Raw genomic sequence first — 14,861 nt, forward strand, 5'->3', positions numbered from 1 at the left:
CCCAACAGTGAAAGTATTTTTGTATATTTATTATTTCAAACCCTATATATAATATATGTACCAGAGTATGCTATTTTAAAAAAAAGTCATGTCCTCTCTTTCCTACTTTCTACCTCCTATTTTAAATATTTTCAAATTAATTCTTGTAAATTCAAAAACCTTTCTAAACGGAATTATTAAATATATTTTAATATTTTATATGGTTTTTAAAATTATTTAATTTTATGTAAAATAAGTTTAATATATATTTCTTTTCTATTTTTTTTTCTTTTTCCTTTCCAATCAAATGTAATTTTAGAGCCCATTTAGTAACAATTCTTAAAAATAATTTTATTCTATAAAATCTTTTTGAAAAAATAAAGTATTTAACAAATTATAAGAAATCTTTTTAAAAAATTTGAAAAATCACTTAGAATGAATTTGATCGTGATTTTAGAAAATATTTCTAATTTCTTTAATACTTAAAAGATAAAAGCTTTTAAAAGTGTGTTTTATAATAATTTTAAGAAACGTTTCTACTTTTTTTAAAACTTGATTGATAAAAAAATTTAAATGGTATAAAAGTTAGAAACACTTCCTAAAATCACTATTAAACAGGTTCTAAAAATATATTTAAGAGTGATTAAAGAAAACATTTCTAACACTCAAATGATAAAAAATTTCAAGTGTTATAAAATTTAAAAGTATTTTTTAGAATTACCATCAAATGGGTCTTTTGATAATTATTTTAGGAAGTGTTTCTACTTCTTTTAACATTTAAATTTTTTTATCTTTGAAACATATAAAAATTAAAAAAACTAGAAACATTTTTTATAATTATTGTCAAACTTTTAAGAGAAACACCTTTCAAACACGCTTTTCATATTTTATATATATATATATCACTATGCTATGAAACATGAACCCTTTATAATACAAAAACAAAATCAAACTGAAGTGTTTTTAAAATGCTTCTTCAAACCAACACATTATTGAATATATAAAATAATTTTTTTATATATAAAAATAAGAAAAAAAAATTGAAAATTTGGATGGAAGGAGTGATTGGGAACAAGAGGTTGGGTGGTTGAGGTGTTGATTTTTCTGAGCTAATCATAACCACAATTTTCATTATTAGAATATAAAAGTCTGAGTTTATGTGAATAAACAAAATTGAATTATAAGGTATGTAGCGGGTCAAACTTTGGAGTTTGGACCGCGGTTGAGCAAAGTCTATAGCCGAACAGCCACCACCACCACCACCACCACCAGCAGGGAGGTCCAGCCAGGGACATAAAATCCAAAATTATTCATTGACATTGTGTGCAAAGATGGTCCACATTCCACAATGTCACATTCCCCTTAATATTATTATAAGTGACGGTCCAATTTATTTCTATTATAAGTTCATAAATTAGGGAAGACATGCTCTAAGATCCATAGAACCAAGTACCTAATCCGGGGTCTGCGCCATTAATGTATGTACCACGGTCACACCCATTTACAGCTGTGCCCATAAATGCCATATTTACCTAATTTCCTCCCATTATTGCTTTGCCCTCCCTTGCCATTTTTTTTTCACTTTCATCTGAAAATTTTTATGTATTAGTACCATTATTTAATTTATTTCTGGGAAAATGGAATGTTTTTTTTATAATCTTTAATACTTTTTATTTTTCTATTATTTGAAAATGGAAAATGGAATGTCTATTTGATAACTGTTTTCGAGAATAGTTTTCAGTTTTCTAAAACCAAAAAATGTGTTTGATAATCAAAAATTATTTTTTATGAAAATTGTTTTAAAAAAATAATTATGTAAATATATAGAATGATTAAAAATAAAACACTAAATAAAAATATTATTTTTAAAACATATTTAAAAATGTTCAAAATAAGTTTAAAATATTTTAAGTTTTTAAATAAATTTTTGTTATATAAAACATTATAAAACAATTGTTTTTTACTTTTTATTTTTAAAAACAAAAAATATAGTATTTTTAGTTGTTTTCATTTAAGGTTGTTTTATAAAAAAATAATTATACAAATATATTGAAGATTAAAAATAAAGACTAAATATAAAAACCATTTTTAAAACAAATTTAAAAATATTAGAATAAAAGGTTAAAAACATTTTAATATTCCAAACAAACTTTTGTTTTACAAAATACCAGAAAATATTTTTCAAAAGCTATTTATAAAACTGTTTTAAAAAAATAGTTATCAAAAAGAGTTTTAAGATCTATTTGAGAACTGAGAACAATTTTATGCATGTTTGATAATAAAAAATTATTTTCTATTTTCTATTCTTAAAAATAAAAATTAGGGTGTTTTTAGATGTTTTATATTATTTTTTAAGAGTTGTTTTAAGAAATAATTATACAAACATATAAAATGATGAATAATAAAACACTAAATATAAAAATTATTTTTAAAACATATTCTAAAATATAAAAATATGTTAAAAATATTTTAGGTTTTCAAACAGACTTTTGTTTTATAAAAATTAAAGAACAATTTTAAAATTTTTTTAAAAAAACAGCCGCCAAATACTTATTTTTTTTACAACTGTTTTCATAAAAAAAGGGTGAATTTTGCAATGTCTTTTTTATAATAATAATTATTACGACGAGTCAATTCAAATTCATTTATAGAGAGGGGTTTCCCCATTTTTTGAGATCAAAAAATTAAAATGAAAAAAAAAAGAAAAAAAAAAAAGAGCATGATTGAATGAAAATGAATTTGGGTGTACAAAAATGGACCATGAAGAAGAGTGAAAATACAAGGTTGGAAGTCGAGAAGAGTGGCGGGAAGTCATTGGATTCCCAAAAAGCACAAGGGCCCACCGCCACACACCCACGAGCCCAAAGACCCAAAGATAGAGAAACCAGGTTTCACCCTTCCCATTCGCTCACTCTACACTATTGTATTGTAGTGTATCGTATTCAGTTGTAGTGGTTTGGAAGCGTAGCAAGCATGGAGGAGACAATACCCTTCAAGAATCTCCATAGCAGAGAGTATCAAGGTCACAAGAAGAAGGTCTCTCCCTCTTTCTCCACAAAACCCTAGTTTATTATTATTATTATTATTATTATTTTATTTTTTTATTTTTCCTGGGTAAAATGATTGAATTGATGGGTGTTTTGGAAGGTGCACTCGGTGGCTTGGAATTGTACGGGCACGAAGCTAGCCTCCGGTTCTGTGGATCAAACGGCTCGAATTTGGCTGATTGAGCAACATGGGCATGTAAGTTTTGCTGGGAATTTATCTGTGATTCATTTTTCTTAGGTGGATGTGTCCCAGAATTTTGATGGGTAATGCGAAAAATATTTTCACCCATTGGGGATTTTGAGTGGGTTTTTCTGTTTACTTGGAAATCTGGGGGTCTTGAAGGATTATTATTTTGGGGATTCTTGTGTTTTTCACTTGCTATTTGGGGATGTTTGTTGCAGGGCAAGGTTAAAGATATTGAATTGAAGGGGCATACTGATAGTGTGGATCAGCTGTGTTGGGACCCCAAGCATGCTGATTTAATTGCAACTGCTTCCGGCGACAAGACTGTTCGTCTGTGGGATGCTCGGAGTAAGTGAATGCTATTTTCATAGGCTGAAATTTGGGCATTGGGATTGCAGCAAGAGGTTGTGTAGAACTTTGTCAGTTGATGTTTATAGAAAGATATGCTCCCTTTTGTTTCAAATTAAGCCTTCTAATACTAGTAAAACTGAGTTTAGGAATTGTTTTTCCTTGATTTCATTTCATCTAAAATATATGCTTGAAGAATGCTTAGATGGGTTAAGTAGTATGATTGGTTGTTGTGATACTTCGTTAATGGAGATAAAATACTCAATTATGGCTGTTTTTGGTTCTGCAGGTGGAAAATGTACGCAGCAAGCAGAACTCAGTGGGGAGAATATCAATATTACCTACAAACCCGATGGGACACATATAGCTGTTGGGAACCGGGTATATTTTACTATATGGCACTAATTGTGATTTTTGGTGTTTGGTTTAATGTTGGTTCTAATTTCAGTGGCTATCAGTTTTGAAATTGTTTGGTTATTGAATTCTTGAATGGACACTGTCACTAGTTTGGAAAATTAGAAGTATGAGCCCATGGTTCTTACCTCTTTTTGTTTTTGCTTGTTGTAGGATGATGAATTAACAATACTGGATGTTCGCAAATTTAAGCCAATCCATAGGCGCAAATTCAGTTATGAGGTAATATCTTGTTGAGATGGTGCTAACTTTCTCACATCTCTTGTTTTAGAAGCAGTTTGAAGCTTGCATTTAGAGGCCCTTACGAGGCTTTAGTGAACATCCCAAAAATCAAACTTAAAAGTCCTACTTCAAAAATTGGCACTTGTGTGAGATGGATGCTTAACACCTAAAAACCCTCCTAAAATTGAGACGTGTACTTGTAGACAACAAAAAGAGGTTTAGGTGCTATTTGATGAAGAAAGCATACTTTAGGAAAGTGGTTCAGGTAGGTCAGTTGATGTGAGTTATCACATGTCACTGTTTTACTTTTGACTCATGTTTCATATGAGTTTCTTTATCACATGTTTCTATGTTGGTTTTTTTTTTTTTCCTCTTCTTGTTCAAGTAACATGGAACTGAACTTGGAATCTCTCTCCATTCTCCCAACTCCTTCCCACCTCACCCAGGCTTTGGGGACATCGACATCATATCTTATTGTTAACCTTTTTCATAGTTTTATCCTTGAAGCCTGGTGCAAGAGGTTGGGATGGGAATGAGGGAGGCAGGGAAAACATACCTCTCAAAGAAAGAAAGGATTTTAGAGGTACAACATGCAAAAAAGAAAGGGTGCTCACTTGTGACCATTGAATTAGTCAGGCGGATAGCCTAGTATATTTTGGTTTTATTTTTATATGAATTACTGAAATTTTATTAGAAAGGAAGAGGAAAGGTACATGTACAATGTGCAAAGAAAAATAAGAACAACTGGACTACACAGCTTCGCTCAGAAGGACATCCAAGTAGACCTCACAATCTGATCAACAGCCCAAAAAAATAAGGATTTAGTACAAGACTTCTTTTTTTCCATTTAAAATTGGAAGCACTGCACCCTAAAATTTTCTTTTAGTTTGCCCTTTCAAGATGCTGCATGTTGAGTAATGAGGAGTTCTTCTCTACCTTACCTAGTTACCTTGTTTCTGTGATTGCTCATCGACCCATTGTCCTTAAAGATCCAAGATAGATATAGCCACCATCCCCTAAGCCAGAACAAGGATAGAAAAAAAACACCCAAAGATTCCAAACTGTTAGACATTAGATCCAACAGGTGATCCACTGATTCTACATCCATCTTGTACATACTTCCCATTTATATACAATAGCCACCACCCTAGATTGAACGACAGAACCTGAGATCCTCTTTGCTGGAAAAGCAGCATCTCCATTATCAAACAGGATCTTATAATAAAATGCTTTTTTATGCATAATTTGTTGCTAAAACTTTTTTGATGATATCAATAACTTTTATTTACAAAGAAACTAGTCTGTGGCCTGTGTAATGAATTGGAATATACTCTTCAAATAGCAAGCCACATGTTGACCCATGTTTTTAGATTGGTGTTTCTGTCATAATCTCAATCATGTTTTTTGTTGTCTTCTTTTTGTCGATCTGATGTCTTCAACTTTAACTGATGCCTTCAACTTTAACTGATGCATCCTTCTCATTGGTAGTCATCAGACTTTGTAGTGCCTGGACAACTTTCCCATGTTTTTCTCTCTACCATGTGATGGCTGGACTGATTTGGCTCTATTGCCTATGTAAGTCCAACTAAACACTATACCAGTGGTTGCGGAGACAATATAGAGTCGGGTGGACCGACTAATTTTCCACACCATGGGTCTAGATGCCTGACCCTGAAACACGTTAAACACTGGTGTCTCCAACTTATGTTGATTAATTTATCAAATGATTCTTATATGATCTTGTTAATCAGGTAAATGAGATTGCCTGGAACATGACAGGAGAGATGTTTTTTTTGACGACTGGGAATGGTGAGGACATTTAGTTAGCAGTTGCTTTTTTATTGATGCTGCAAAAGTGGTTATATCACCAAAAGATTGAACTTTCTTCTTGCTCAGGTACTGTAGAAGTACTAGCATACCCAGCCCTTCGACCACTTGACACCCTTATGGCTCATACTGCTGGTTGCTATTGCATCGCAATTGATCCAATAGGAAGGTGTGCTTCCAATCTGTCACATTTTGGTTGGGTATTCTCTTTGAATGTACATGCTTTTGATCTGAAATATATACTTTTGAGTTTGGGTCTTGACAGTTGGATAGATGCTAAGATCTGAATTCCATAAGCATGGTGTTCATAAATTCTCCTCGAATGTTATCAATCTGCATATAATTAAGAGAGGTTATCTATCTTGTAGAGGGATATTGCATGAACATCTTTTTAACCCCTGCAATAACCTGTTCATTATGCCAGATACTTTGCTGTTGGAAGTGCTGATTCCTTAGTCAGCCTTTGGGATATCTCAGAGATGCTATGCGTGCGGACGTTTACAAAACTTGAGTGAGTTTTCATATTTCCAAGTGGGCAATCTTCCGAATTTAGACTAAAATCATCTGCATCCCTAGGCAGAGAATGACCTGTTGTTACTTTTCTTAGATGGCCTGTCAGGACGATAAGTTTCAATCACACAGGAGAGTATATCGCGTCTGCCAGTGAAGATCTTTTCATTGATATCGTATGTTTCCTCTGAAGTGTCTAGGATCCCATTTCCTTTCTTTCATGAAATGTCTTCACTCTTATGATTAAGAAAAAAAGAAAAATAATACAAATGCTATATTGCTGATCTTGTTTTGGGTTGAAACAGTCAAATGTTCACACAGGGCGAACAGTCCACCAGATTCCATGCCGGGCTGCCATGAATAGTGTGGAATGGAATCCAAAACACAATTTGCTTGCATATGCTGGAGATGACAAGAACAAGTATCAAGCTGATGAAGGTATACATTGGATGCTTTACAGTTAACATCTCGTGATGCATGTTCAAGCAGGTGTAGTGTAGCTCCAATTTTTAAAACAATTCCTCCAAAATTTTTGCAGGCGTTTTCCGAATATTTGGATTTGAAAGTGCCTGAAGTAATCGAGTATTGCTGATGCTGGCTTTTGTCAGAAAGGTCTGATACGGCTGTACTCCTTTGAGTCTTTCTCCTCAATTTTTTTTTGTCAGGTGTTTTTCCATAATATTCGGCTTTGAGAGTGGCCTGCAATTATTTAAGTGAGCAGCTTTGTCAGAAAGGCTTTTGCCTCAGTGTTTTTTCCTTTTCTTCCCCACACACCACCTTCCATTCTCCTTTGTTTTTTTTCCCTCCCCTAGTATCCCCCACACTTGTTCCTGCGGAGAATCTGGGAAAGTTGATTATGGGTGATGGGGGTGGGGGTAACTCATTGTGTGGTACTTTTTTATGGACCATTTTTTCTGTAATTGTCTCAGCAAGGGACCTGGTGCCAGGTCCCTCTTCTTTTTTTCTTTTTTTTTTTTTTCTCTCGTTCTTCCATTTTCATTTATAAAAAGTACAGTTAAAAAAGCATGCCCATCTGGAATGATCTTGAGAAATTTCACATGGTGACTGCAAAAATTTAAGTTGGGAAATGGAAATAAACAAAAACTGTGTTATTGATTGAATAAATGGAAACTGAACTTTTTGAACGACAGAACCTGAGCACACAAGCTGTGTTGCCCGAGGAACATCTTCAGAAATGACATCATATTAGGGATTTAGGAATCCTGGGAAATGAAATTGTACATGTGATGAATTCCCTTGCATTGCAAGAGGAGCAGAGTGTTGGCTGTATGTGAGTAGATGAGCAGGATGTTTGTGGTTTCATTGTAAGATTGTTCATCATGTCACTTGATTCAGCAGTCACTGTTCTTGACCAATCTGGAAGGCAATCTCAGGGCCATCTCATCAAGTTTTTGCTTTCAATTCATTTGGGCGGAAACTTTGGAATGGCCAAAAGAACCCTCTATGCTTGGTTCTAGCAATCTTGCCATTGATCGGACCGAAATGCTTCATCCCCTAGGAAGGACTTAGAAGAAGAAAAGTAGGAGACGCCCTGGAAAAAAGCCCAGCAAAAATGATTGAAAATCACATCAGAAATCAGCACAGATCTGCAAGTTTGAAAATTAATTTGCATGCGAGGGTGTCATCATCAGATTGTTCTCACCTTGCATCTCTCAGATTCATCACTTGTTCAATGTGGCTTGAGCACATCCAAAAATGAGGAAAAGCCCAACTGAAAAACAGTAAGGGAAGATGGACAACATCAGCAAGAAGCAGAAACTGCATATTTCTGAATTGAAATTATGTGATGAGGCTGGTTTTCGTGTATTACCACACCAACCAAACAAACAGGTTGACTGCACCCAGAACTCAAGGATGATCATCGCAACGGTTCTCCGAATTCTCTACGAGCAGAGGATGAATTTGCAAGCAGGGATCACCAAACCTGTAAAGCAAACAAGACAGATAGTTATCAGATTCTGAGAACACCAAATAAGAGGCCTCCATTTGATTTCCACGCTGGAGCTCTTCATCCGCCTGGAGTTCTGGGGTTCCTTCGATAGATCGAAGCTCGCCCCTTTCATCCTCAACTCCTGAATAAACCTAGTAACAGCGCGACCATCGCTCTTTTCTCTCTGCAACTGTCTGTAAACCTTCCAATACCTCCATAGTTTCACCTGAACCAAAAACACTATAGCAAGCGAAGTGGAGACCAATAAAACCACGGGGATCCACCATTTTCTACAGGCGTGATCCTCCAAATCCACCGAAGATGTAAACAGTAGTATCAAGTAAAACGCATGAAACATGAAAAAGAAACAACACAATTGAAATATCTCTCTCTTAATGGAGTCCATTCTGGTCTCTCTGAGAGCGATTCGGCGGCCGGAGAGGTCCTCTTCTCTCTGCCAGAGCTTGAGAAGCAAGAGGTGGCCGGGGCTCTGAGAGATTTCCATTAATGGGTGGTGGTGGATTGCAGTGATGGTGTTCATAGCTGTGATAATTTTGTGCTGGTGTTCTCCATCCACAGCTATTTCCACAACGTGGGCATCTTTCAAATCTGAAGCCATTGATGTGTGTAGTGAGATGATTAGCAGAAAAGCAGTGAAGACTAGCAGCAGTAGAGCGTTAGATGAGAGGAAATGAGAAGAGAGTACCTGATATATAAATTAGCTGCGAGTCGCCTGAGATCCCAACGGTCACTTCTGGACTTTGGAGGTAGCACAACGGTCAGATTTTTATTTTAATTATTATATTGTTATAAATTTATAAATTATAATCCCTTACTTTCCTACAACGGTCACTTCCAGATGTTGAAAAACAAGAAGAAAAAAGGAAAAATTATTCATCTTTTAAGATTTCCTTCTTAAAATGCCTTAAAATGCCTTTTTGATAGAAGTTGTATAATGATGTAGCAAAGCCAAGAAAAAAGGGAAAAATATTCATCTTTGAGATTTCATTCTTAAAATGCCTCTTTGATAGAAGTTGTATAACGATATAGCAAAGCCAAGAAAAAAGGAAAAAAATTTCATCTTTTAGATTTCATTCTTAAAATGCCTTTTCGATAGAAGTTGTATAATGATATCGCAAAGCCAAGAAAAAAAGGAAAAAAATTTCATCTTTGAGATTTCATTCTTAAAATGCCTTTTTCATACAAGTTTTATAATGTTTATACGCCAAAGAAAATGGAAAAAGAATTCATTTTTGTGATTTCATTCTTAAAATGCCTTTTTGATAGAAGTTTTATAATCTTCTAGCAAACCTAAGAAAAAAAGGAAAAATTATTCATCTTTAAGATTTCATTCTTAAAATGCATTTTTTATAGAAGTTTCATAATTTATAGCAAAGCCAAGAAAAATGGAAAAATTATTCATCTTTGAGATTTCATTCTTAAAATACCTTTTTAAAAGAAGTTTGGGAAAATGGGTTTTGAATTACAAATTTGAAAAAATATAGAAAAATGAATCTCATCTTCATCAATTTTAAAATATTTTAAAATACATGTGTTTTCTCTCACAAATCAACTCAGATAATTATTTCCTAAAATAACCTTTCTCACAAAATTTTTATTTAATTTTATTAAAATATGTATATATATATAGAGAGAGAAGGTGAATGGATTTATATGATGCATAAAATAAAATCATTATTAATTAAGGAATTAAAAAGATTTTATTTATTACTTGAAGATCCTGAAGAATTTTTCCAAAATAACTATATCTCATATTATGTAATAAAAAATTTATAATATATTTATTTTTAAGATATTTTTGTCAAATTAAAATGATAAATTAATTTTTTTGATAATTTTATTTAATATTATCAAGTAAAACGGTATTTTAGGAAATAATTATCCGACTTAATGAAAAAACGTATAAAGTTGTGATGAATTTTTCAAATTAGTGAGTCAAAATTCACATTTCTTTAAAAGTTTTATAGCGTTATATGGTAAAGCCAAGACTTGTTATGAAGTTTGTGAATTTAGCCGTTGGAGTAATGGAGCCTAAATCTAGGGTTTGTCAAGCTTAAACGGTTAAACCTATGAAATTTTGCGTAGTGATCCAAAATTAAATTGAATCAGAAAAATATTTTTAATTTGGTTTTTACGGATTGCCAAAAAGAGGAGTAAAAAGATTAAAAGATAAACTTTTACGGAAAATCCCACCAAAATTTAGCAAATTCTTCATACAATAAGATTAAAATATTAGAAATTAACATGGGTTGTTTGTTTTTTAATAAAGAAAATTATTTTCATTAAGATAAAATTGTATTTAAAAATACAATAAGATTAAAATATTAGAAATTATGAAAATATTAGTGATTGAATTTTTTATATATATATATATATATATATATATATATATATATATATATATATATATATATATATATATTGTAAGCACAAATTTCGTAAATTTAGTCCTGCAAAATTAGCAAAACAAATAGAAAAATAATGAGAACAAAATATTTATTGAAATTAAAAATATTGTGGGTACGATCTCAAAAATAATATTCTTTCCAAAAAAATATTTTTCTTCTGATTCGTTTGCCTTAATCACACTTTGGAAGATAATGATAATGTTTTCTTGATTTTGAAAATCAATCGAGGCCCACAAGTGACTTATTTCCGAATGAACTCGTTGAATGGCGAAGAACGCATGTAGCAGTTCTTTTGCCGTTTACTGAACTTGTAGGGAGATTTGATGAAACTTTTTCTTTTGTTGTGAAGCCTTTTTTCCCGTATGAAGTCGCTTTTGAATTTTCTCCTTAAGATTTTCCTTTTTGAATTTCAAATTCACGAATTTTAGTTGCTTAATTCAAGGGATTTAGTTCCTTAATTTTAACAGCAAGAGGTTTCACCAACAAGATAATAATAATAATAATAATAATAATAATAATAATTTTATTATTATTATTATTATTATTATCATTTTATAGTTGGAGATTAGGAAAACTTATCCATAAGATGATTTTTTTTTTTAATTTATTCATTTTAAAGATCAAATTAGTGGTAATTTAATCCAATAATTTTTTTATGTCTACAAATGCCCCCACTTCAAGATGCATCACGTACATGCATTGTCATGTGGATGGAATGAGTTTTGAAGTAATTTTTTTTTTCAAAAAAATATTTTAATAGGAAGTTTCCTATTTTTTTCCAAAAAATATTTATTTCCCACTTTTTTCCAAACTTCATTTCGTTTTCCTTCTTCCTTTACACTTTCAATCATCTTCCAATTTGTCATATATATATATATATATATAAATAAGACAATAGTTGAGAAACTTAACTTAAACTTTTTCAGAAAGCTCTTTTAATCTTTGGGTGTTCTTCAACCTAATTTGAGAAACCTGACTTGAATTCACCACGAGAAATCTTCACCTCATCAAACCCGTAAATGTTTTTTTATTTTATTTATTATTATTATTATTATATAGGAGCTTGAGTGGGTGTATGTCGAAGTCAATAGGGAAGGAGCCACAATGTTGGTGGAGACGTGAGCCACGATGGTGGTTTCCTTGGGACGTGTATATATATATATATATATATATATAAATTCCATTTCCTTGGTTAAATTTAATCCTGGAACACTGAGACCAGGAATGACTGAGAGATAAATGTGCAGATCCTGCAGATAAGTCGAAATAAAAACTTGCTTTTCTTCTGCACTGGACTTGGCTTTATCACAAATTAGTTGATAAATATCAACTGGCTTAAGAATGGACAGGATCTCATTCCTACGGTGAAACATTCTAAAGATAATGCACTCCTGCTCATCCTTACTTAATTTATATATATATATATATATATATATATATATATATATATTGGTGTAAGGATGAAGGTTTAATATATATCCATTTACGTGATCCCTGAAAAGTGAGTGGAGATTTTTTTTAAGTCAAACTTTCCATAAGTGATTTCATATATATATATATATATGTTGGTGGAGACGTGAGCCACGATTGTGAAGACCTTTCTTAAGCATTTTGGAGAATAAAAGAAGTCCTTTGAATTCATCTTAATTTTCTTTAGCCTTAAAAGTGGATGAATGACACTTTTGTATCGTGTTTGATATTCTTCCACGAGCTTGTTGAAGAATGTGTCAAGCTTGAACTTGATTTTAATCCAAGGGGAGTAAACACGTGTTTTTGGAGCAAAATTTAATTGAGGGTCAATGATGACTTGATATCAAGTAAACTTATCAACAATTTCCTCAAATGTTTTGAAAAGTCTTGTTTAGCTTTGAAGGTGGATGAATGACACTTTTGTTTGTATTTGATATTCTTCCACGAGCTTGTTGAAGAATGTTTGAAGTTTGATTTTGACTTTTGAAGCTTCATTTTTGGATTTAGCTTAAGGGTTGCATCACCGTTTTGAGAACGCGTCATGTTGAAAGAAAAAAATACTTGTATTTAAAGAAGTTGGAGATTTTAGTTTGGAATCTCCGAATTTGAGTTCTTTAATACAAAGAGTTTGTTCTTCAGTTTAAGAAGTTTGCCAAGAATGTTTTTGTTTTTTTTTTTACTACAATTTAAGCTCTTATAGGATAGGAGCAATATGCAGTTTAGGCTCATGATTTAAGGAACATCATTGGAATGTCAAGGTTTGAAAACAATTGTGGTAAAATTTGATGTCATGCTCTTTTCATCATCACTAGTGAAAGTGATGGTTGCACAACTATGGCATTTGTTCTCAAATTGTTTTACCCCATTTATTTTTGTAGCATAGAGTGATGGATTCCTATGTACCTTGATCAATGCAATTTGTGTTTCCTCATAAAGTTGCAACATTTCATATATACCAAAGAATGAGAGTAAGCATTGTAGATTTGCTACTACCCTATCCTCTTCCTTGGTTTTGCTCGACTCTATACCAAGAGCGCTTTCTTCATCTTCACTTGGTTCATCTTCTTTTGAATTTTCATGACAAGAGACCATATGGGTTGATGTCATCATCCTTTTATTGAAGAACTCTAGAGGAAAGTATTCTCTTAAGGAGACAGGGGTGATGAGCTTCTGTACCAAAAGATTATCAACCTGTACAATATTTTGTTTTCTTTTAGGTTTATTTTCTTATTTCTTTTTCGGATATCGACGAATATTTTGCTTATGTTGTTCCTTTGGGTATGGATGAGATTCTTGCTTTTTATGAGGTCTTCTTCGTGTCACCAATGTCAAACCTTCTTTGTTATATGACATTGATTCATTATCAAAATAGAAATGAAGAAGGGTGTTTTGAGATAACACTTGTGTTTGCTTTGGTTTCAGTGACTCACATTGAATAGTATCGACACATGCCCTAAGTGTCTTAGGTGAAACATGTAACGAAACAGGATTGAGGAACCTAAATGTGACTGTAACATTATTTGACTCTACTACTTCATCCAGATCACGATGAATTCTTACTTGTTTTGCAAGTTTCATTATGAGATCTTTTAAGATGAAACATTTCTCTACCAGATGACTAACAATTCGATGGTAATGACAGTAGTTTGGATCATTAACATGACCCATTTCTTCTAGACGTTTTCACTCAGGTAATTCAACAAACTTTTTTCTGGAGCAAGTCTTCCAACATGTTAGGCACATCAAAGTCAGGAAAATGATACTTCTTCTCCTCTAATTCCTTCAAGGTGAATCGACACCTCTTATTTTCTCGAATTAGTCCAACCTCTTTTACTTTCTTCTTTTTATCTCTTGTTGAGATTTTGACGAGGGCCATATTTGTCGTCATTGACTCCTAGATGGGTTTCTTTGAGGTCTTGTCACTCTTTTTGCCATCATGTCTCTCTTTTTTCGATTAACGATAAGGTCCTTCTTAGAACCATGGTTGGTTATGCTGAATTCCATGTCATGTGCTTAGGTAGCTAATTCTTCAAAGGTATGGGGTTGTATCCCTTGGAGAATATATAAGAGACCCCAATGCATTCCTTGTATGCACATCTCCACGGTTGATACCTCATATAATCTATCTTTGCAATCAAGGCTTAAGGAATGCCAACGGTTGATATAGTCTACAACTGACTCGTCTTTCCATTGCTTAGTGTTAGTAAGTTTCATCATGCTTACAGTTCGTCGAGTGTTATAGAAACGGTTGAGGAATTCATGTTCCATTTGGTCCCAACTATCGATACACTCAGGTGCAAGGTCTATGTACCAATTGAAAACATTCCCTCGGAGAGAATGGACGAATTGTTTAACTAATAAGTCACCATTTGTACTTGCATTGTTACAAGTTTCAACGAAATGGGCAACATGTTGTTTTGGATTTCCCTTCCCATCAAATGGTTGAAATTTTGGAGGTTGATAACCCATAAGCATACGTA

At 32.7% G+C, this 14,861-nt stretch overlaps 2 protein-coding genes across 2 annotated transcripts; one reads left to right on the plus strand and one right to left on the minus strand.

Moving 5' to 3' along the window:
- Nucleotides 1–2,878: 2,878 nt before the first annotated feature.
- Nucleotides 2,879–7,496, plus strand: LOC117909221 (THO complex subunit 3). The gene is made up of 12 exons (XM_034823166.1): nt 2,879–3,015; nt 3,127–3,222; nt 3,429–3,558; nt 3,848–3,939; nt 4,126–4,194; nt 5,946–6,003; nt 6,091–6,190; nt 6,446–6,532; nt 6,629–6,707; nt 6,837–6,969; nt 7,070–7,143; nt 7,197–7,496. Exons 1-11 carry the CDS (start codon nt 2,953–2,955, stop codon nt 7,102–7,104), a joined length of 942 nt encoding a protein of 313 aa, XP_034679057.1. The 5' UTR covers nt 2,879–2,952; the 3' UTR covers nt 7,105–7,143; nt 7,197–7,496.
- Nucleotides 7,497–7,619: 123 nt separating this feature from the next.
- On the minus strand, nt 7,620–9,153 carry LOC117909223. The gene is made up of 3 exons (XM_034823167.1): nt 8,363–9,153; nt 8,195–8,263; nt 7,620–8,083 (listed from the first exon to the last, which is right to left on the minus strand). The coding sequence occupies exon 1, from the start codon at nt 9,099–9,101 to the stop codon at nt 8,436–8,438; it is 666 nt and encodes a 221-aa protein (XP_034679058.1). The 5' UTR covers nt 9,102–9,153; the 3' UTR covers nt 7,620–8,083; nt 8,195–8,263; nt 8,363–8,435.
- Nucleotides 9,154–14,861: the final 5,708 nt, after the last annotated feature.

This window comes from Vitis riparia, chromosome 19, assembly GCF_004353265.1.
Source record: "Vitis riparia cultivar Riparia Gloire de Montpellier isolate 1030 chromosome 19, EGFV_Vit.rip_1.0, whole genome shotgun sequence".
NCBI lineage: Eukaryota > Viridiplantae > Streptophyta > Magnoliopsida > Vitales > Vitaceae > Vitis > Vitis riparia.